The following is a 19,033-nucleotide window of genomic DNA, read 5'->3' on the forward strand; positions in this document are numbered from 1 at the left end:
TCTTGATTTGAACCCTTTGCCATGTTGTTAGCATTTGCATTAGTGTTCATTTAGAGTCTCTCCTCTGTCATGTTCCCTCGACCGCTGTAGTAAGGCAGTTGCTTTTCCTCGGTGTTTCTACTCCCACAGTTTGTCCTCTGCTTATGGATAGTGTTTTTTCTCCTAGATCCCTGCAGATTGTTCAGGGACATTGCACTGACACTAATGGAGAAGTCCATTACGTTCGATTATACCACAGTGTATTAGTCTCTGTGTACAATGTTCTCCTGGTTCTGCTCCTCTCGCTCTGCATCACTTCCTGGAGGTCGTTCCAGTCTCCATGGAATTCCTCCACTTTATTATTCCTTTTTGCACAATAGTATTCCATCACCAACATATACCACAATTTGTTCAGCCATTCTCCAATTGATGGGCATCCTCTCGTTTTCCAATTTTTGGCTACCACAAAGAGCGCAGCTATGAATATTCTTGTACACGTCTTTTTCCCCATTATCTCTTTGAGGTACAGACCCAGCAGTGCTATGGCTGGATCAAAGGGCAGACAGTCTTTTATCGCCCTTTGGGCATAGTTCCAAATTGCCCTCCAGAATGGTTGGATCAGTTCACAACTCCACCAGCAATGAATTAATGTCCCTACTTTGCCACATCCCCTCCAGCATTCATTACTTTCCTTTGCTATCATGTTAGCCAATCTGCTAGGTGTGAGGTGATACCTCAGAGTTGTTTTTATTTGCATCTCTCTGATTATAAGAGATTTAGAACACTTCTTCATGTGCTTATTAATAGTTTTGATTTCTTTATTTGAGAACTGCCTATCCATGTCCCTTGCCCATTTATCAATTGGATAATGGCTTGATTTTTTGTACAACTGATTTAGCTCTTTATAAATTTGAGTAATTAAACCTTTGTCAGAGGTTTCTATGAAGATTTTTCCCCAATTTGTTGTTTCCCTTCTGATTTTAGTTACATTGGTTTTGTTTGTACAAAAGCTTTTTAATTTGATGTAGTAGAAATTATTTATTTTACATTTTGTAATTCTTTCTATGTTTTGCTTGGCTTTAAAGTCTTTCCCCTCCCAAAGGTCTGACATGTATACAGGATTTTTAAAAAATGGTATATTAAATAACTTCTCATGTAGAAGTTACTTGTTAACTGTTCATTAGCTTCTAATCAACCCCCAGAAAAAAAAATGCATCATCCTTTTCCCATCAGTATTTTATCTTATCAGATTAGGATTATAGTATTAACTTTGATTATGGGTTTATAATACAAATTTCCTTTGATTTTCTTCATATTGTGCATTTCTCTGTGGTCATCCCCAGAGTTCTAGAGTATTGCAGTGCCTTTCAGGTATGATTTTTCCTATCATAGTTTCTATTATTAGAAACTGTGATAGATCATTTCAGTCTAACCTTTTTATTAAGATCACATTCAGAAGTAGGAGGTAGACACATTGGTTATTCCATTTATATATTGGATCTTCTAGATATTACTCCTGAGATTGAGTATTGGTCTAGTATTAAGAATCATATGTTTTATAATATCTCTTGTTTTTAACCATTTCACTTTATATTCTTGTTTCACATTCATTTCTGAAAATTTGCCAATAGACAAGCATGTGCTAACCACTATAAAAATCAAGGCCATCCATTTTAATTCCCCTCAATCAGCATTCATAGTCTGAGAGAGAAAGAGAGAGACCCACCCCCTCATATTTACCTTGGCTTCCCCCATGCCTCCTTTTTCTGGGCAACCCCATTTCTTGTATTCATCCATAGTGTTCTGATTAATGTTACCGATAGTACTTAGAGACTTAATTTTAACCATTTAACCAGAGACATAAATTTAACCATTAACAGTCTAGACTGTTCCATTATAACAAATAAGTAAAATTTTAAAGGCAAGAAACTTTACTAAAGACTTAAGAGGCCACAACCAAAAGACCTCAACTGGAACAGATCTGAACTCTTTCTTTTCTCCTGTCAAGTAGCAATTCTAGTAAATCCTAAATGTTGTCTGTGGATTTAGCACCAGAGTAGAGTTACTGTAATTCAAAAGAAATTCATGTCTTTGCCAATGCCTATTAGTCACACTTGTTGGAAATCTCCCTTCTCGGCTCAGAACATAGTTACGCTGCCATCTGGATCTTTCTGTGGAGTCCTTTTCCATTCCCATTCAGGACTTCCTCCACAGTGCCATCTTTCTTCCAGATGGGAGGGACAGGCTTTTGTGCTTGCCAGGGGAGATGACAATGCTTCCAGCTTTAGAGGCCCAGCATGCCTTTCAGTTGCCACACCTGTATGGAACACTTGCACCTCTGCCAACATGTGATAATAAGCAGCTCAAGTAGTGAAGACAGTTTCCATCCAGGAAGTATAAATTGGTATGGCTCAGGTGAAGGCATGAAAAACACGAGCCAATCTCAGGCATCCGATGTTAACTAGGTTTCTGTTTTAGAAATATGAAAGAGAATAGAAGACATATATTAAACCAGCTACCTGGGACTCGCCTTTAACTCCTGGCTAAATACAAAATATTCACTAGTATTCTCAAGGAAATTGTTGGTTTTTGAGTTTTCAAGCCTTTCTCCACAATGGATTTATCATGCTTCAAAACCATCTTACCTCCCCCAACAGTAGTAATGTCTTGGCTTGTCTCAGTTCTCATTAATGCAGACTTGATTCTCCATCATCACATTGTAATCTCCAGTGAATTTAGCAAAGATCAGAAAGGAGTTATCATCTGAAGATGAGGAGGAAGTGTGAGGCCTGCCTCCAATAGCCAAAAAGTTTATTTTTGTTATGGACAGGAATTGTTGTCCATTTGCCTCACAATATTTGCTTTCCTCCACATGATTGCTTCTTTTTGGCCCTTTTGGAACTTGTTTGTGTACCTGGCAGTGGGAAGGGGCAAAGGGGGAGGGTACATTTGCATCATCACAGTTGAAATCCCACTGTTTCTCTTATTAATATCTTTTGTAACTTAAACTTTATTGAGATTTTGCCAATATCTCACCTAAATCCATCCTATCTATTCATCTTTTTCTTGTCCCCAGAGTAGATAAATATCCAAACTCCCTGTCCAATGATTCTTTCAGTGAGATAAATAAATCTTAATATTTATATTACTGTTCTTCAGGGACAATTCATTTCTTTTTTGTCATCAAATGTTACGGGAACAGATCTTAATGATTATCTTGCCCATCTTCCTCAATGATTAGGAAACTGGAGGCCAGAGAGATTGTAATTTGTCTAATTTTCATTTACTTGTTCATTCTAATTAGCAGTATAGCCCAAATTATCATGGAAGTTGTATGTTCTCCAATGATATCCTCTTTTTTGTTTGTTTGTTTTAAGCAAAAGGTCATAAACCAAATCCCTCCTAACTAACAAAGTAAGCAGCCAAGTTTGAGATATCTTTTATAGAAGATTCCCTAAAAGTTTTTCTAGGCATATGTAAGCAGCTTGCTTCAGAGACTTAAAAAACCCAGCTCTATTCTGGGAACACCTTCCTGCCTTTTCCTGTCATAATAGAGATGAAACATCAGCCTTGGCTAAGCAAAGATATCAAGTTGTTTTTGTTTTGTTTTTTAAAAATCTGTAAACCTTAAAAATGCCAAGACCAGTATTCTGTTTTCAGCCCCTTGTGTGTTGGGCCAAAGACCTCAGTTACTGGACAGAGCAATGCGAAGCTGCCATAACTGAGCCAAGCATCAAACATTTTTGGCTCATAGGGACCTGAAGCTGTCATGGTTTTGCTTTCTTGTTCAGTACATAGACTCAAGGGATGTTGGCCCAAAGGAGTTACGCAGTGAGTACAAGGCATCTCAAATTTGATGGAAGGGTTTGCAGCCAAGCTGTTGACATCTTTTTCACAAACACATTGCTAATCTTTTTCAGATCTTTTCATAAGGCTGAACAAAAAGTTAGGTAGACCAACATATGTTCTTATCATCCAACACAAGTTTATTTGGAACCTACCTAAACTTTAATAGGTTGAAAGCACCATTAATTTCAGTACCACAGATAGAAGTGTCCCTGAATCACATGATGACTTCACAGGTAACTGGAATATGCCATAGTTAGTTATAATTTGTGTTGGCCTGCTATCTTATCACCACTTAAAGATAGTGGATTTTTAGGAATTTGTGCAAATTATACACTGAGTAAGCCAAGCAGTAGGCACAAGTGGTTTTATTTTTGAGATGTTAAAGAATCCTAAAGTGATGATTAATCAAATACCCCAACACATTTCCATCTTTCATGTGAGTTGCAGAGGAAAGAAAAATGTACTAGTTTGCCCCTCTCAGACTTTGATTACCCTAACCATAAAATAAACAATGAAGTTAAGGAGATGAATAGAATTTTAGAAAGATTAAATATGATAGACTTCTGAAGAATATTGAATGGGAATAAAAAGGAAATACATTTTTCTCATCTGTGTGTGGCACCTTCATAACAATTGTAACCGCCAAAATGTGGTTGTCAAAACTGTGAATGTTAAAAACTGTAAAATGCCAAACTCCTGTAAGGGATTTGGCCAAACTGTAAGGATAATTTTAGTGTTTGACTTAAAATCTAAATAAGTGGTCGCCATGGGAAATTCCCAAATAGGAAAATACCCAAGTCAGCTGGGATTTATGGAGATTTTAATTAATATAAATGAAGGAATTAAGGGAGAGAGAGAGTCAGTCTTTATCACTCACCACAAGATCGTCCCAAGCAAGCTCTAGTCCTTCACTGAACTCCTCAACTCCTGAACTGAGTTCAGAGTTCCAATTCAGCTCCCAAACTGAACTGAATTCTTTTAAAGAAATTTTCTCTTATGTCACCTCCCCTAAATTTTCACATCTACCAATCACAGTAGATGCTTTTTTCCCAGGACTGCCCGTTCTTAGTTCTGACCACTCTTTAGTTTTCACTTTCTCTGGGTAGATTATGTCTTCTGAGTACTTCACACCTCTTTTGTTAAACTTGTCTTTTGTAAGTTGCTTGACCTTTTAGTGATTAATTTAACCTTTATAGGTATTTAGCACCCTTTTGTATTAGATCTAAAAATAGACCTAGCTTAAGGTTCTAGCTTTATTATAAGTATGAGTTAGGGACTTTTCATTGTTCAGTAAGGAGTTTACAACTTTATCTTCCCCTAAGGCACTGTCTGAGTAAGGTGGAGTAATTTTAAAAGTTCTCAATACATTCCCGACCAAGTACCTCCATTGTTCCAAGGCAGAAGAGTGGTAAGGGCTAGGCAATGGGGGTCAAGTGACTTGCCCAGGGTCACACAGCTAGGAAGTGGCTGAGGCCGGATTTGAACCTAGGACCTCCCATCTCTAGGCCTGGTTCTCAATCCACTGAGCTACCCAGCTGCCCCCTAGTCTGAGCAGTTTTAAGATTCACACGATTGACTTTTTTATTAGGACATAAATCCTTACAAAAGATGAAATATTTATTAATGAAGTTCTTAATTTTGAAAAAAATAATAAAAGATGGAAATCACTTTGGTAGAAATTAGGTTTAGAAAAATTTATACTAACTGCCAAAATAAGCTTACATTAAATATGTAGCCTAAATATAAAGTCATGGAATTTTATAAAATTAGATAAGGAGATCAGTTACTTTTTACAGCTATATCTAGGTTGAAAGATTTCTTAATAGTTATAGATGTGATTATAAAAATATAATAACAATAGTAATAATATTTACATAGTTTTTTGTTTGCATGGATATGTGGAATGAATTTTTTTATCAATTTAGATAGCTATACTTAACCCCTGTAAATGGTTGAGAAAATTGAAAATTTCTTCCTCCATTGCAGAAGTAAGGAATTATTAATTTGTAACATTTTATGTAGTATTGGACACATAGTAAGTTGGTTAGATGTGTTGAGCTGTTTTGGGTTTTTTTTCCCCAATCTTCAGTCTTTATTATGATGGTTGGATTACTGGGTTTTTGCTCAGAAGTAGCATATTTAAAAAGAAATGTTATGGGAAAACAAAAGCTATACTTCAACCTACTCATTCTAATTAACATTTGGAGGACCACCAAGCAAGTCTATTTGCTCTTTTCTGTGATAAATTTACATGTGATTGAAAATATTTTAAATGTCTTTCCTTAATCTATATATTTTATTATGTTTTTCCTTAATCTATATATTTTTAAAAGCAGATTTTTGTAGAGATGGTTTCCTTCTCCTAGATACATCCAATATTTTCTTCTCCTAACACCAAGTTTCAAAAAATTCATTTTCATGGGACTGGTACTTCTTATAATAGAGACACTATATTTCTATTGAACTAAGATTCTTCACACTTTTAAATCATTTGTTTCATATCCAGTCAGCTAAGAAACCCCCATCTCCCTTTCCCAGACTCTCCCATTCCCCTGCCATCTCCCCCCTTCTGAGGTTTTACACATAAAATGTTATAAATGCAGTTCTCTTAGGACCTGCAGTTGTTCATTATTGAATTAATTATACTTTGTCATTAAATCCAGGAGCCAGGCTTTTTGGCCTCCTTTGCAAAGACTGGATATGTTGCCCCTTCGTTGGGATTTCAATATGTATATACACACACATATATAACACATGTATGTGTGTGTATGTATATATATATTAGCTCCCAGAAAACAAGAGTTGTACTTTTTCAATGAGTATTCCCTGTGCTTAGCATAATATTTGGTATATAATAAGTGTTCAATAAGTGCTTTTTAATTTGTTCATTTGAACTTCCCAAGCATTTTCCTCATTTAATCTTATGTCTCCTTTCACTTCATCCACAGGTTAAAGGTTGAGGAGCTGGTAACCGCACGAAATAAGTTAGAAGAGGAGAAGAAAAATCTTGAGATGCAGCTTGAGCAATTGACCCTCCAGGTGAGAAGCCTCACAACCCTAATAAGGCTTGAAATTTGACCTCATTGCTTTAGCACCCTTTCAAACTCATTGTTCCTTTCTGTTTGTTCCCATGTTTATAGATCCATGGTCCTGAGATTTATTTCATAGGCTATATCTAGGTTTATTTTCCATCCCAGAAAACATTCCATTGAGCCCTTTCTCCAAATACTCCTCTTATCCTCTGAACTCCTGTTATAGGTTGTTATGACATGGTTTAAATTATGTATGAGGGGTAATTTGCCAGGACTTTCTCTGAATGAGTCCCTTTGGGAAAAAAAATATTTCTCTTTCTCTAAAACAAACTTGCATTGTGGATGCAACAATTCTCTCTCTCCCTCCCTCCCTTCCTCCTGCAAAGGGATTTTTCTTTCTCATCTCTCTGTTACTAATGGCCAGAATGGTTGCTCTATGGCTGTTAACACTGTATGCCTGGAAGCTCCTTTTACAACTGAAAACCCTGTGCAGAAATTAATTAGGGGATGTTTTCTGTGTGGTCTTTGGTTTGTTTTTAATCAAACACTCCTTCTGTTGGCACTGTTCAAAATGGAGAACTTCAGACTCACTAGCTGTTTGCATTGTTTTCATTTTTCTTTCCTTTTCCCTTTTATGTGAATTACTTTGTGGCAGAAAGCCTGTAGGTTTGAAATTATCCAGATTTCAGACAGGCCATTGATTTTTATCTTGACACCTATTAGAGGCAAATCAAATCTCTTTTTTATTACCAATTCTTAGAGATGGGAGAAGTGACAACTTTGATAAAGCAGGAGGCTAAGAGCAGCTGAATGTGTCAGTTGTGCCATGTTTAGCACAAGGACCTGTCATCCAGCTCTCCTTTAATTGGGCTGCAGTCATCAGAAGCTTGGGGCTTGGCGGATAGATTCTCTGGCCTCTAGCACATGCCACTTCTAAGTGGTAACTGTTTAATCCTCATCTGGGGACCATAGATAAATCCCAACTGAAATAATTGGGATTTCTTCTGAATCTTTCCCAGAAGGATGCTAAACTAGAGGCCACACCCACATAGCATTCCATTCTGTTCTCTTCTTTGCCTCACAGACAGGCCCTCTTAAATATATTCCCCATCTACAAATGCAAGATGGAAGATGTGTCATGTTCCTGAGAGCTTTTTATGCCAGGACTCTCTCAAGAGTCTTCTGTTCTAGTTTGAGTATTCATCTGGTAACTTCTAGGGTGGATAAAGTATCAATTCTTTGGTGGTGGGAATTCCTTCGTTCAAAATATGGGGCTGAATAGTCCCACTGCTGTAAAATGTTGAATCTTCTCTAAGAACCAGGTGAACTGACTGTTGGTTCAATCAATGGATATCACATTCAACCTTTAGAATTTAGTATTCCTGCATAAAATCAGAATCAATTCTTCTGTTCAGTTAGAAACTTTTAAAACCTTTATGTAGAGTGTAACTTCTAGATTTTGCCATATTTAGTTCATTTGGAGAGGTCTCTATTTAATGGCTCATGGCATGTTTCCACATCAGCATTTAAAAGCAGCTAAAGATGCAACCAGGGAAAAATCATAGTTTGAGTAATTATCAAAGTACTTTGATGTTGCTAGTGACAAGGACAGAATTATAATAATGACAGCCAGCAACTTTTGAACACTTAGAGTAGGCAGCATCCTGAATATGGAGATTTAGGGGATCTGGTGGTAAGACATAGAATTTGGAACCAGAGGATCTGAGTTCAGATACTTCTGCTGCTGCTTGAGTACATCCCCTCCCCTCTCTAGGCCTTTCCTCCTTTGTCTAATGAAGGAGTTGAACTAGATTCCTTTCCATTTCTCACACCTGTGATTCACTGACTAGGGCTTTGTTCATTATAAATAAAATAAATAAGTTATTGTCTCAAGGAGCTAATAATCTAATAGGGGGAGCCAAGGTTTACACCCACCATTGGATGCACAATATATTGACAACCTACCCCTCTAATCAAGATTTCCCTCCTGAATATTCCTGAAGTACTTTGTCTGGGTGTCTCTTTTGCCCCCATCAAACTCAACCAGGTATAACACTTTTCTGTGTCTGTGTCATATACCCCAACCCTCACCTCTGTCCTCAGTAGAATATAAGCTTCATGAGGGTACAGATTGTTTTGTTTTTGTCTTTGTATCTCTTCCAGTGCTATGAGCATAGCAAATAGATTCTTTTTTTTTTTTTAACCCTCACCTTCTGTCTTGGTTCCAAGGCAGAAGAGTGGTAAGGGCTAGGCAATGGGATTCAATTGACTTGCCCAGGGTCACACAGCTGGGAAGTGTCTGAGGCCAGATTTGAACCTAGGACCTCCTAGGTTCTGGCTCTCAATCCACTGAGCTATCCAGCTGCCCCACAAATTGATTCTTAATAAATATTTAAGTTGAATTATAGTCAAGTATCCACTGCATGAATTGAACTATATTTATATTTTTTAAAAAACCATAACTCAGCACAGCTACAAAGATCATGTATTATAGAAGCAGTATAGGATAGTGAAGTAGGCACTGATGCTACCAGTGACAAATCACTTAATCTACACAAACCTCAGTTTCTTCATATGAAAAATGAGTATCATGAGACTTGGCTTTTCTTCCTTAAAAGGTTATCTGGCTTAGTAAAATCAGGTATATTATCTATTCTGTTAATCACCAAGTACCATTTAAATATGAATCATCATCTATAAATAAATATATTCATACCTATGCCATGGACTTGTGGGGAAGTGAAAGCACTTTATAAATGTGAAGGGCTACATAAAAACGAGTTACTTAATTTTACAAAGATTTATTTTAATATCAATAGTATTTATTGTAGAGAAAATATAGTGAAGTAGTCAGAAAGACCTCACTCGGTATAAGTCCTGCCTCTGTACTTCCTAGCTTTGTTTGCATAACCACCGGAAGAATGTAAATTGTAGATGAGTTGTTGATATACTGCAGTTGAGGGAGCTTGATTAAACAGAAGTCCAAACTTAAAAAAAAAAAATTCCCCCTTTAATGTGTTAAATATGTTATAGAACTATGCTAGACTTGCAGAAGAAATCTGGATTTGAAGCTAGAAAACCATCTAATTTTTGAGGCTCTCTGAGCCTTAGCTCTTACTGGTTAATTGAAGAAGATGTGTGTCATCCCCAGGTGCAGGGATCAGCAACTTCTATTTTTCTCTAGTGTTAGGATCAGGGCTCACTTATACCTGTGGACACTTCTGGAAGTCCTGAGGCCCAGAGAAAGAGAAAAAGGAAGCAAGAAAGCAAATGTATGAGCAGGAAATTAGAGAATAAAAAAGAAGAGGTAAGTGGCAGCACAGGAAGGATGTTTATAGAATGTATCCAGCAAGAGTTAACATCTCCCCCCTCCCCTTCACCCATGTGAATGTGTTTTGCAAACAATTTTTTTTAACAAGGGAGGATTTTTATTTTATAGGGGAATAGTATATGGGGAGAGTGGGTTTACAATGATAGTGATGCAAAAAAAAAAAGGAGCATCAGTGCAATGTTAAAAAAATACACAAAAGAGGAACAGAAGGACATTCCAAAGGAGGTGGAGAAGCAGGACCGTATTCATCCTGTCCTGCTACATTTAATATACACTTTTCAAAAAGCTATAATAGAGATTCATGTTTTCATACATGTCCCTTTTCCTATTCTTTTTTTGTGTATCAAAATATGCATGTTTATTAAGTTCAAAAGAAAATAATGTAAAAGATCAAATAATCAAGTATTCTAAAAAGAGAGAAAGACTATGGTGAGTTTCACCATGATGGGAGCTACCTAATACTATAGATAGGAAGGTATCTTTTCTGATCATAACCCAGTGCTGCCATCAACTTTGTATTCATAGGAGAAGAGAGAGGCTGTCCTAGTACCTGTATTCACTGCGTAGTCACCAGAGTCAAGTGCAAAAGCATGATGTCTTTCTGTACTGAATTTGAGGAATGAGGGTAGACCTCAAAAGAGGTATACCAGAAATCCTTGTGTGCCTAAACATAGCTACTTTTGTGTCCCATCATGCACTGTATTAGTAGAGATAGTGCTCTGTCTTGAGTCTTACAGAGTTTTACTAATAGAGGAAACAAAGTTTTGATCTTCTGAGCATTATTAATCTAGGACTGGACCCTGAAAACAGGGGAAAATAGCACCTTATACAGTATAAATAATCAATTAAGGCCAAACAATTAAAAAGAAACAATTCAACATTAGGTATCTGATTTCTAAAAGGATGAGAGATTAGGGACTTTTCAAGATGGAAAGGAAAGAACGAACAAGTGCAATTCTCTGACTTCAGGAAAAGAGTATCCTACTCCTTCCCAAGTGTCTGTTAGCATTCATAGGGCCATGGAAACAGTAGCTGATTGATAGTACAGGGCCAGTGTTCAGTTAAGACAAATGGGTTGCTTCAGATGTACAATTAGGAGCAAACTCTTTACATTAGTCTTGGGATCTGGCTGCATGATATGTAAATTTACACATGATGTATAAATTTACCTCGTTGGGAAGTAATTAGTATGTATAAAGTATATAAAGCTGTGATTACTGTATTAAACCCTAATAATAAGATGGATCCGTTTGATCATGAGAATGATGATATAATTACTATGCACTCTCCTAGAAGGTTAATTGATGGTGGGTGATAAGGCTAGATTAGCCAAGCTAGCTAATAGTCATCAAACACATATTAGTGGTAAGATTATTTGTAATTCTCGTGCAAGAATTATTGTGCGACTATGGATTCATTTATAGTTGGTATTAGCTAAACAGAATAATATTGAAGATGTTAGACCATGAGCAATTATTAATATAGTGGCTCCTATTAAAACTGAGTATAGATTGTATTAGGGTTGCAACAATTACTAACCCTATATGGCTTACTGATGAGTAGGCAATTAATGATTTTAAGTCTGTTTGGCATATGCAAATTGAACTTGTTATAATTATAACTCATAGGGATAGAATGATGAAGGGATAAGATAAATAAATAGTTACTGGTTCAATGAATGTTGTAATTCGTATAATATCATATCCTCCTAATTATAGTAAAACAGCTGCTAATATTATTGATCCTGCAATAGGGGCTTCTACATGTGCTTTAGGAATTCATAGGTGGAGGCCATATAATGGTATTTTGACTATAAAAGAGATGAAACTATTTAGAGGGTTCACAATGGACTGATTTTGCGAAGAGTAATTTACATATCTCCAAAGTAACCAAGAAAACACACTAAAGATAAAAATCATGAAACAAAAAAAAAAACCCAAAGCAATAAAATAATTATCATCAATACTAATATCTAGTCTCTTTGTATCCTAATAACTGATTCTCAAAATATATTTAATAAACATATTTTAAGTCCCAAATGTCTCATGTAGTCATCTGGTATCTGTATATCCTCTCTTATATATTCTGTAATAGACTTCATTCTTAGAGTGACTCTGAATGACCCTTTGCTTCTCTGAACCAAATCAGGTGTAGAGATTCCGAGATTAAAATCTTCCAAAATCCATCAGGAAGCAATACAATACAATTTGGTACAATCTCTTAAATTTACTTCTGTAATCCTGAGATTAAAGAGAAATTTATTTTCTATATACTTCTTGCTCTTTGTATCTTTACATAAATTTTGTACAAGTCTTTCTAAATTCTTGAATATTTCACTATAAAATGAACCCTTTTGTCTTTTAAAATTATCAAATAACTTAAAAATGAAAAAAAGTAATTTCAGATTCTTTACAGTCATCAATGTAATTTTATGTATTTTAAATCCTTAATCCCATTTTGAGAATGTTATTAAAATACATCAAAACCAGAATTTCCACAGTGTTACATTTAGAAGACAATTATATGCATATTACATACATATATATATTTATATACATAATATATGTATGATTTTCTTTGTGTATGTATATATATACTGAGAGAGGGAGAGTTTTTAGAGAAAAAATCTGTCGTCTTGTTTTCTCAAAATTTACTATTGTAGGGGGCAGCTTGGCAGCTCAGTGGATTGAGAGGTAGGCCTAGAGACAGGAGGTCCTAGGTTCAATTCTGGCCTCAGACACTTCCCAGCTGTTTGACCCTGGGCAAGTCACTTAACCCCCATTGCCTAGTCCTTACCATGCTTCTGCCTTGGAACCAATACACAGTATTAATTCTTAGATAGAAGGTAATGGTTTTTAAAAAAATTACTATTCTATTTAATTAGAAAACTTTTACATTACCTCTTTGTCTTATTGCTTTATCTAATTTCCTTTAGGAGAATATCATCCCTATATTATAATTTTACCACAAATGCAGATTAAAATTGTAAGATTTTTCAAACTTGCATCTTATTATAGTAATTCAGAGTATTGAGTATCAACCTGTTGATTAATAGATTTAGTATTGTACTTAGGAAACTTTTACTTCTCACCTATCTTGATTATAGAAATGTGCAATGAAAGGAAAAATTGGGACACAGTTTAAACAAAGTCATAAAGCATTATGGGGAAAATCATGCATAGCTCTGTTTGATTCCAGGCATGTGTCATATCTGATAGCCAATCATGTAGTCACATGGTATCAAAAGTGAGATTCAGGATTAACCAGGTGGTGAAATTTCTTGTTCAGGCAATGGGGAAACATGAGTCCAAAGGATCCTACTAAATTATGTGAAAGTCATCTCCAAAACTTTTCCCAGACCCAGATATCTACCCATAGTATTTCTCAAATTGCAGTATATGCCATTTTTTACTGTTGACTTCATGGTAATTCTTGCAACTCTCCATCTTATCAAAATGCAGAACCATAGTAAATTATATCTCCAAGAGTTTTCACTTCAAATAGCAAAATTTCAGTAATCACAACTTAGAGCTTCAGTGTCGTTAACTTCTTCATATTTACCTAACAGTTTAATTTAATTTTCCTTTACTTATAAATTAAAACCACATTCTTGTATTACTGCAAATGTCTGATAATTGACTTATAATAATATGTTGAAATTATGTCTTCAAAGCACCTAAATATTTTAATAATTTTTATAAGTAATAGCCAAAATTTTCCAATTAAAATGCTTTAATATAGTAAAACATGATCATAATTATTATTATTAGTAGTAGTATTTTATCTATTTTAAAACAAAATATACTCCATTAAGTACTTTGACAGTTTTTAAATATCTACTTTTACCTGCTTTTTAAAAAACTCAATTTTAAACCGTATTTCTGATACAATGATTTCCCAAATATCACAATGTAAGAGAATCTAGAAACACAGCAATAAGATACACAATCATTATCTATTTAAAACATGAAATAGGGGGCAGATAGGTGGATAGCCAGGCCTAAAAATGGGAAGTCCTGGGTTCAAACCTGGCCTCAGACACTTCGTAGCTTCCTGAACCTGGGAAGGTCACTTAACTCCCATTGCCTAGCCTTACCACTCTTCTGCCTCAGAACCAATAGACTGTATTGATTCTAAGGTGGAAGGTAATGGTTAAAAAAGAAAGCAACATATAACTTATTTCCAGTCAGATGTCATCAGTTCAACTAAAATTATCCTATACAGAAATCATTAATCTTATTTCCTTTTTCATTTTATCCTAATGACATCTAAAATCCAATATAGAATTATCACCTATGAAACAGTTATAACCAATTAAAGAAATAATCATAATAATAGTGAACATTTACATAATGCCAATCACTTTGTTAAGCTCTTTACAATCACTATGTCATTAGATCCTCATAACAACCCTGGGAAATGATATTATTATTTTCCTCTTTACAGATTGGAAAACTGAGGTAAACAGAGGTAAGATAGCTTAAGATCACTCAGCTAATAAATTTCTGAGACCAGACTATAATTCACATTTCCCTCCATTTTTCTTTTTATTACCTTTATGTGGGAACCTGATCTGAGATGAGAGGAATTAACAGGGTCAAAGGGGGAGGTTCTCTTATTTAAACAATCTTTTCTCTTTTCACAATGAAGGACGGGTTAAGTGCCAAATCAATTTAAACTATAAATTGTGTGTGTGTGTATACACACACACACGCACACACACGCGCACACACACATATATATACATATATATTTCAGTCTGGATACCTTCCCCTTTCCCCTCAGATTATTTCCAATTAGCTACTTTCCTTAATGAATTCAGAATAATTATCAGTTTTAAGAGAAAAAAGTTATCTCTTATATATCTTTAAATTTTTATTGGATAAAATTCTCATTTTTCTTTAAAATAAGTTCTTCCAAGTGGTTCCCCCAAACTCACTAAGACATTTTTAATAGTTCTACACACTGATTTATCTGATGTAGTGTAATTGCAACATGACCAGAATTGCAATGACTGAAGTATCTTACAGATTTTTTTGTTTGTTTTTTTTTCCTTATAAAATCTACTCTCCTAGTCGAAACTTAAAGTGGAAGCCCTGTTTACTGTGGTCAACTGCTTTAAGTATGAAACTTCATTAGTCTTTCCCAGTATACTGAACTCTTTGCAGTTTTCTAGCAGTTTTTCTGGGTGGCTAGCTACATTTTCCCTTTAAAAATCTTTCAAAGTAACAAAATTTACAAACAGAACTAAACAGAACAGAAGACAAATATTTTCACACATTTTACAAAGAGCCAAAAACACAGACAGAATGGTAAGATAGACACATGGACAAGATATAAAGAAGAAAGCCCTTTTAGGGGAATGTCAATAGAAACCATCACTTAAAACTGCCCAGCAAAACCAACTTCCAGGTGTTCCACAACAGCATTGCATTATTGTTTAGTCATTCTTATAACTACTGAGAGCATCCCCTGGGTTCCATGTAGTCAAGGGAAAATTTGGGGTATCTTACTATTGTTGGAACCCAACTTTTGTCATGACTTCAGAAAACCCCAAAATATTCGAGTTCTAGGGGTCAGCCCAGGACAAACACAACTCCAGGAACAAACCTGAAACAACACCCTTCTAGGAGTCATTCCAATTCCAGTGGAAAATCCACAAATATCCTATTTCTAGGGTTCACCCCATTTCCAGGTACAAAAACCAGAACTCCAAACAAAAAAAAAGGATCCAAACCAAATTTAACCTAAAGCATCCCAATTCTCGGAGGTTTGCACATGCCAAACCTAAGTAGAGAAAAATTAAAATCTAAACCCAAGTTGAGCTCAGAAGAAAAAAAGATCTGAGAGCAGGAGTCACCAGTGGAATCAGTCTATCACAGAGAGGTCCCAGGGTGAAATTACCAGACTGTACCTGAGCAACTCCAAAAAACTGTTCAGAGGGCTGGAGGTCAAACCTAGCTGGTTCACCAAAATTGTAATGAGTAAAGGATGAAATGACTGAGGGGAAAAAAAAGGTTTCATCATCTGAGCCAATCACTTAACAAATCTGGACCAAGCTCTTTGTTCATTTTAGGGTGAGACTCTGAATATTTATCCAGTAAGGGATAGAATATTTATCCAGGGAAGACATATTTATCCAGTAAAAACAATTAATCAAATAAGATCACTTAATTAAAAGCAAGAAATACAACATGAGGTAATATGATTTCTAAATAGGTGAAAGATTAAGGACTTTACAAGCTGGGAAGGAAGAGAGTGAAGTGACGCAGTTCCTTGAATTCAGGAAAAGAGGTATCCCACTTCTCCCAAAGTCTCTGTAAACAATCATAGGAAAATGGGAACAATAACTGATTGATTAGTATGAGGGTAGTTTCCAGATAAGACATGTGGATTACTTCAGATGTACAATTATGGGAAAACATTTACGAATCTTGGGATCTAGCTGCATTTCTGGTGAATGTAATGTAGATTCTTGGTTAAGGATCTCTAGATAGCAGATATAGCTGGTCCAGTTTCTCAACCATGCAGGGCTAGGTTCAAACAATATAATAAGTTTTTCTTCTAATTCTAATTCAGGACAGAATTTGGACTAGGTCCATAATTGAATAGAAAGAGACTGAGCTACCTCCCAAATTGTGTCACAAGGTTGAGTCAGTGTAGTTCCCTCAATTCCCAGTTAATTACTGTCCTAATCTTTTAAGTTCCCTTACAATACCTCCTAAAATTATCTGATCACCCCTTTCCTGAGACATATCCTGGAGAAGCCTTAGGAACCTGAAAGGTACTCAAAGATAGGAGCTCTTGGATATATTCATAATTAATAATGAATAATATGATCCTCAATGTCTTCCTTTTCAAAAATGTGGAGTTCTTATAGACCAATCATGCTTGAACTCTATTCAAAAATTTTCACTTATCATGGCAGGCTTTCCCAACTAAGATCTCATAGAACTTTATTAATTTTGAAATGAAAGGAAGAAAGTTCTTCAACTTTTCCCTCCATCATTAAAATCCAAATTAATGAAAAAATGTCTTAACTAGTTGAACTTAAAAATTAGCATCTGTATAAAGCAGTTTAAGGTAATAAATATATTGCTACTTTTGATTTGTCAAAAATTATTAAAGGTAGAATAACTAGCTTATAATTTTTTCAGAGGTATTAGTTCTCTTTATTTTATTTCCAATAAGAAAATTCAAAAATAGAACTTAGCTTTCTGTAATAATGCTTTGATTAATATTTCATTCCCCTTTCCTAAAATAATAAATTTTTATTTAAGTATAGTATTTTATAAAGGATTTATTTTCCTTATCCCCATTTTCTTGATTTGTCAACAGAGAATTTGAAGTATTTACCTCAGATTGTCTTACATTATAGAAGAGGATCAAGAATGGTTCATTAAATATTAGATGCTTACAAATTACTCATTTTTATAGAGTTTCAAGTGATTAATACTAACTTATGTGGAGGCTCAAAATTTAGCCAGAATAGTTAGAAATCATCAGCTAGTAACTAACCATCAGCAGCTATGATACTTCCTTTTGAATTCAGTTCAGATTGAAAATCATGAAATTGCAGTTCTGTAGAATGTGTTGAAAAGTTTGAGATTCAGAAACTAGTGGTTTATTGAATAGTCAGTCAACTTCATATATCCATTATCAATTCGCACTCAAGTATATTAAGATGAAATTGTTTTTTATACATCTTAGATTATATTTCTTAAATAATATTTGATTCTCTAATGTAGTTCATCATTTTAAACAGGTTGATGAGGGACATTTGAATAAGCCTTTTTCTCCATTGAAAGAGGATATAATCAAACTCATAATTTCATTGGATGGTTGATGAGGAACTACCAAGTTTGCAACCTCTGCCAACTGATGTAAATCAGCAACTCATCCCCAATTTAGAGGTGTTGACCACAGATATCATGTATTAGAGAGAGGATTCAGACATACATATTTCTAATTCCGAGGCCAGCCCTCTACTATTCAATACTGCCTTTCAAGAACTTGGCATTATTTTTCATTTTCAAAAACAATGGGTTTCAAATATACTGTGTTCTTTAAGTAAGTAGTGAATTGTCTTTATTTCTAACTTATCCAGATACCATATATTTCTGTGTTTCCTGAATAGTTTGCCAATACCTAAGTTGTTATAATGTGAAATACATTATAAGTCAATGCATCTGACCCCCAAAAAGAGATACAAGGAACTATCTCCCTCTTCTTTTTTGCATAGGTGAGGTCTCTAGGAGGTCTGGAACATTTTCATGTTTTTTCAGTGTTTTGAACAGTTTTGTCAGTGTTTCATAGACATACAGAGTAACCAAAATAAGATCTTTATAGATCAATGGTGAATGTAAGACATTGCTACAGAAAATCTCTAGGTGCTGGAGAAAGTACCTAAGTTGTAATATCAGGAAAGTGCGCATGTAGAGAGCCTCCAGAGCCTCCATTTATGGCCTGTAGAGTTATTCCCCCCCTTCCCCCCCATATGTGGTCCTCATAGATTTTGCTTTTACTTAGGCTGCAAACGTGCTTTTAGAGTCCAAAGCTGGCCATTCTCTAAGAGTCACGCTCTCTGAAGCCACTGCCATCCTTGGGTGACTATCTTTCCACATCTGTCTGCAGGCACTTCCTCTGTCGTCCGTAACTACTGTTCCGGTGGCCACTGCTACTGGTCCTGGTGGACTCTACTACTGACTCCTGTTGCCGTGGGAACTCTGATGGGGCCTCTGGATCTCCCAAGTTCATGCCCAGGCACTTCCTTCTTGGAATACTCATTCACCTAAAATCAGAAAAGAAACTCAAAAGAAACAAAAGCATCATATGCTCATGA

The 19,033-nt window shown here is 35.4% G+C and overlaps 1 protein-coding gene across 8 annotated transcripts in view; it reads left to right on the forward strand.

Annotated features, from left to right (window-relative positions):
• Positions 1-19,033, forward strand: part of MAD1L1 (mitotic arrest deficient 1 like 1) — a 999,035-nt gene that overhangs the window by 603,965 nt on the left and 376,037 nt on the right. For all 8 annotated transcript variants that reach the window (XM_056804306.1, XM_056804308.1, XM_056804307.1 and 5 more), the window contains one exon: positions 6,777-6,867. In XM_056804306.1, coding sequence (XP_056660284.1) covers positions 6,777-6,867 — 91 coding nt within the window. The remainder of the gene's footprint in view (positions 1-6,776; positions 6,868-19,033) is intronic.

This window comes from Monodelphis domestica, chromosome 7 (assembly GCF_027887165.1).
Source record: "Monodelphis domestica isolate mMonDom1 chromosome 7, mMonDom1.pri, whole genome shotgun sequence".
Lineage (NCBI taxonomy): Eukaryota > Metazoa > Chordata > Mammalia > Didelphimorphia > Didelphidae > Monodelphis > Monodelphis domestica.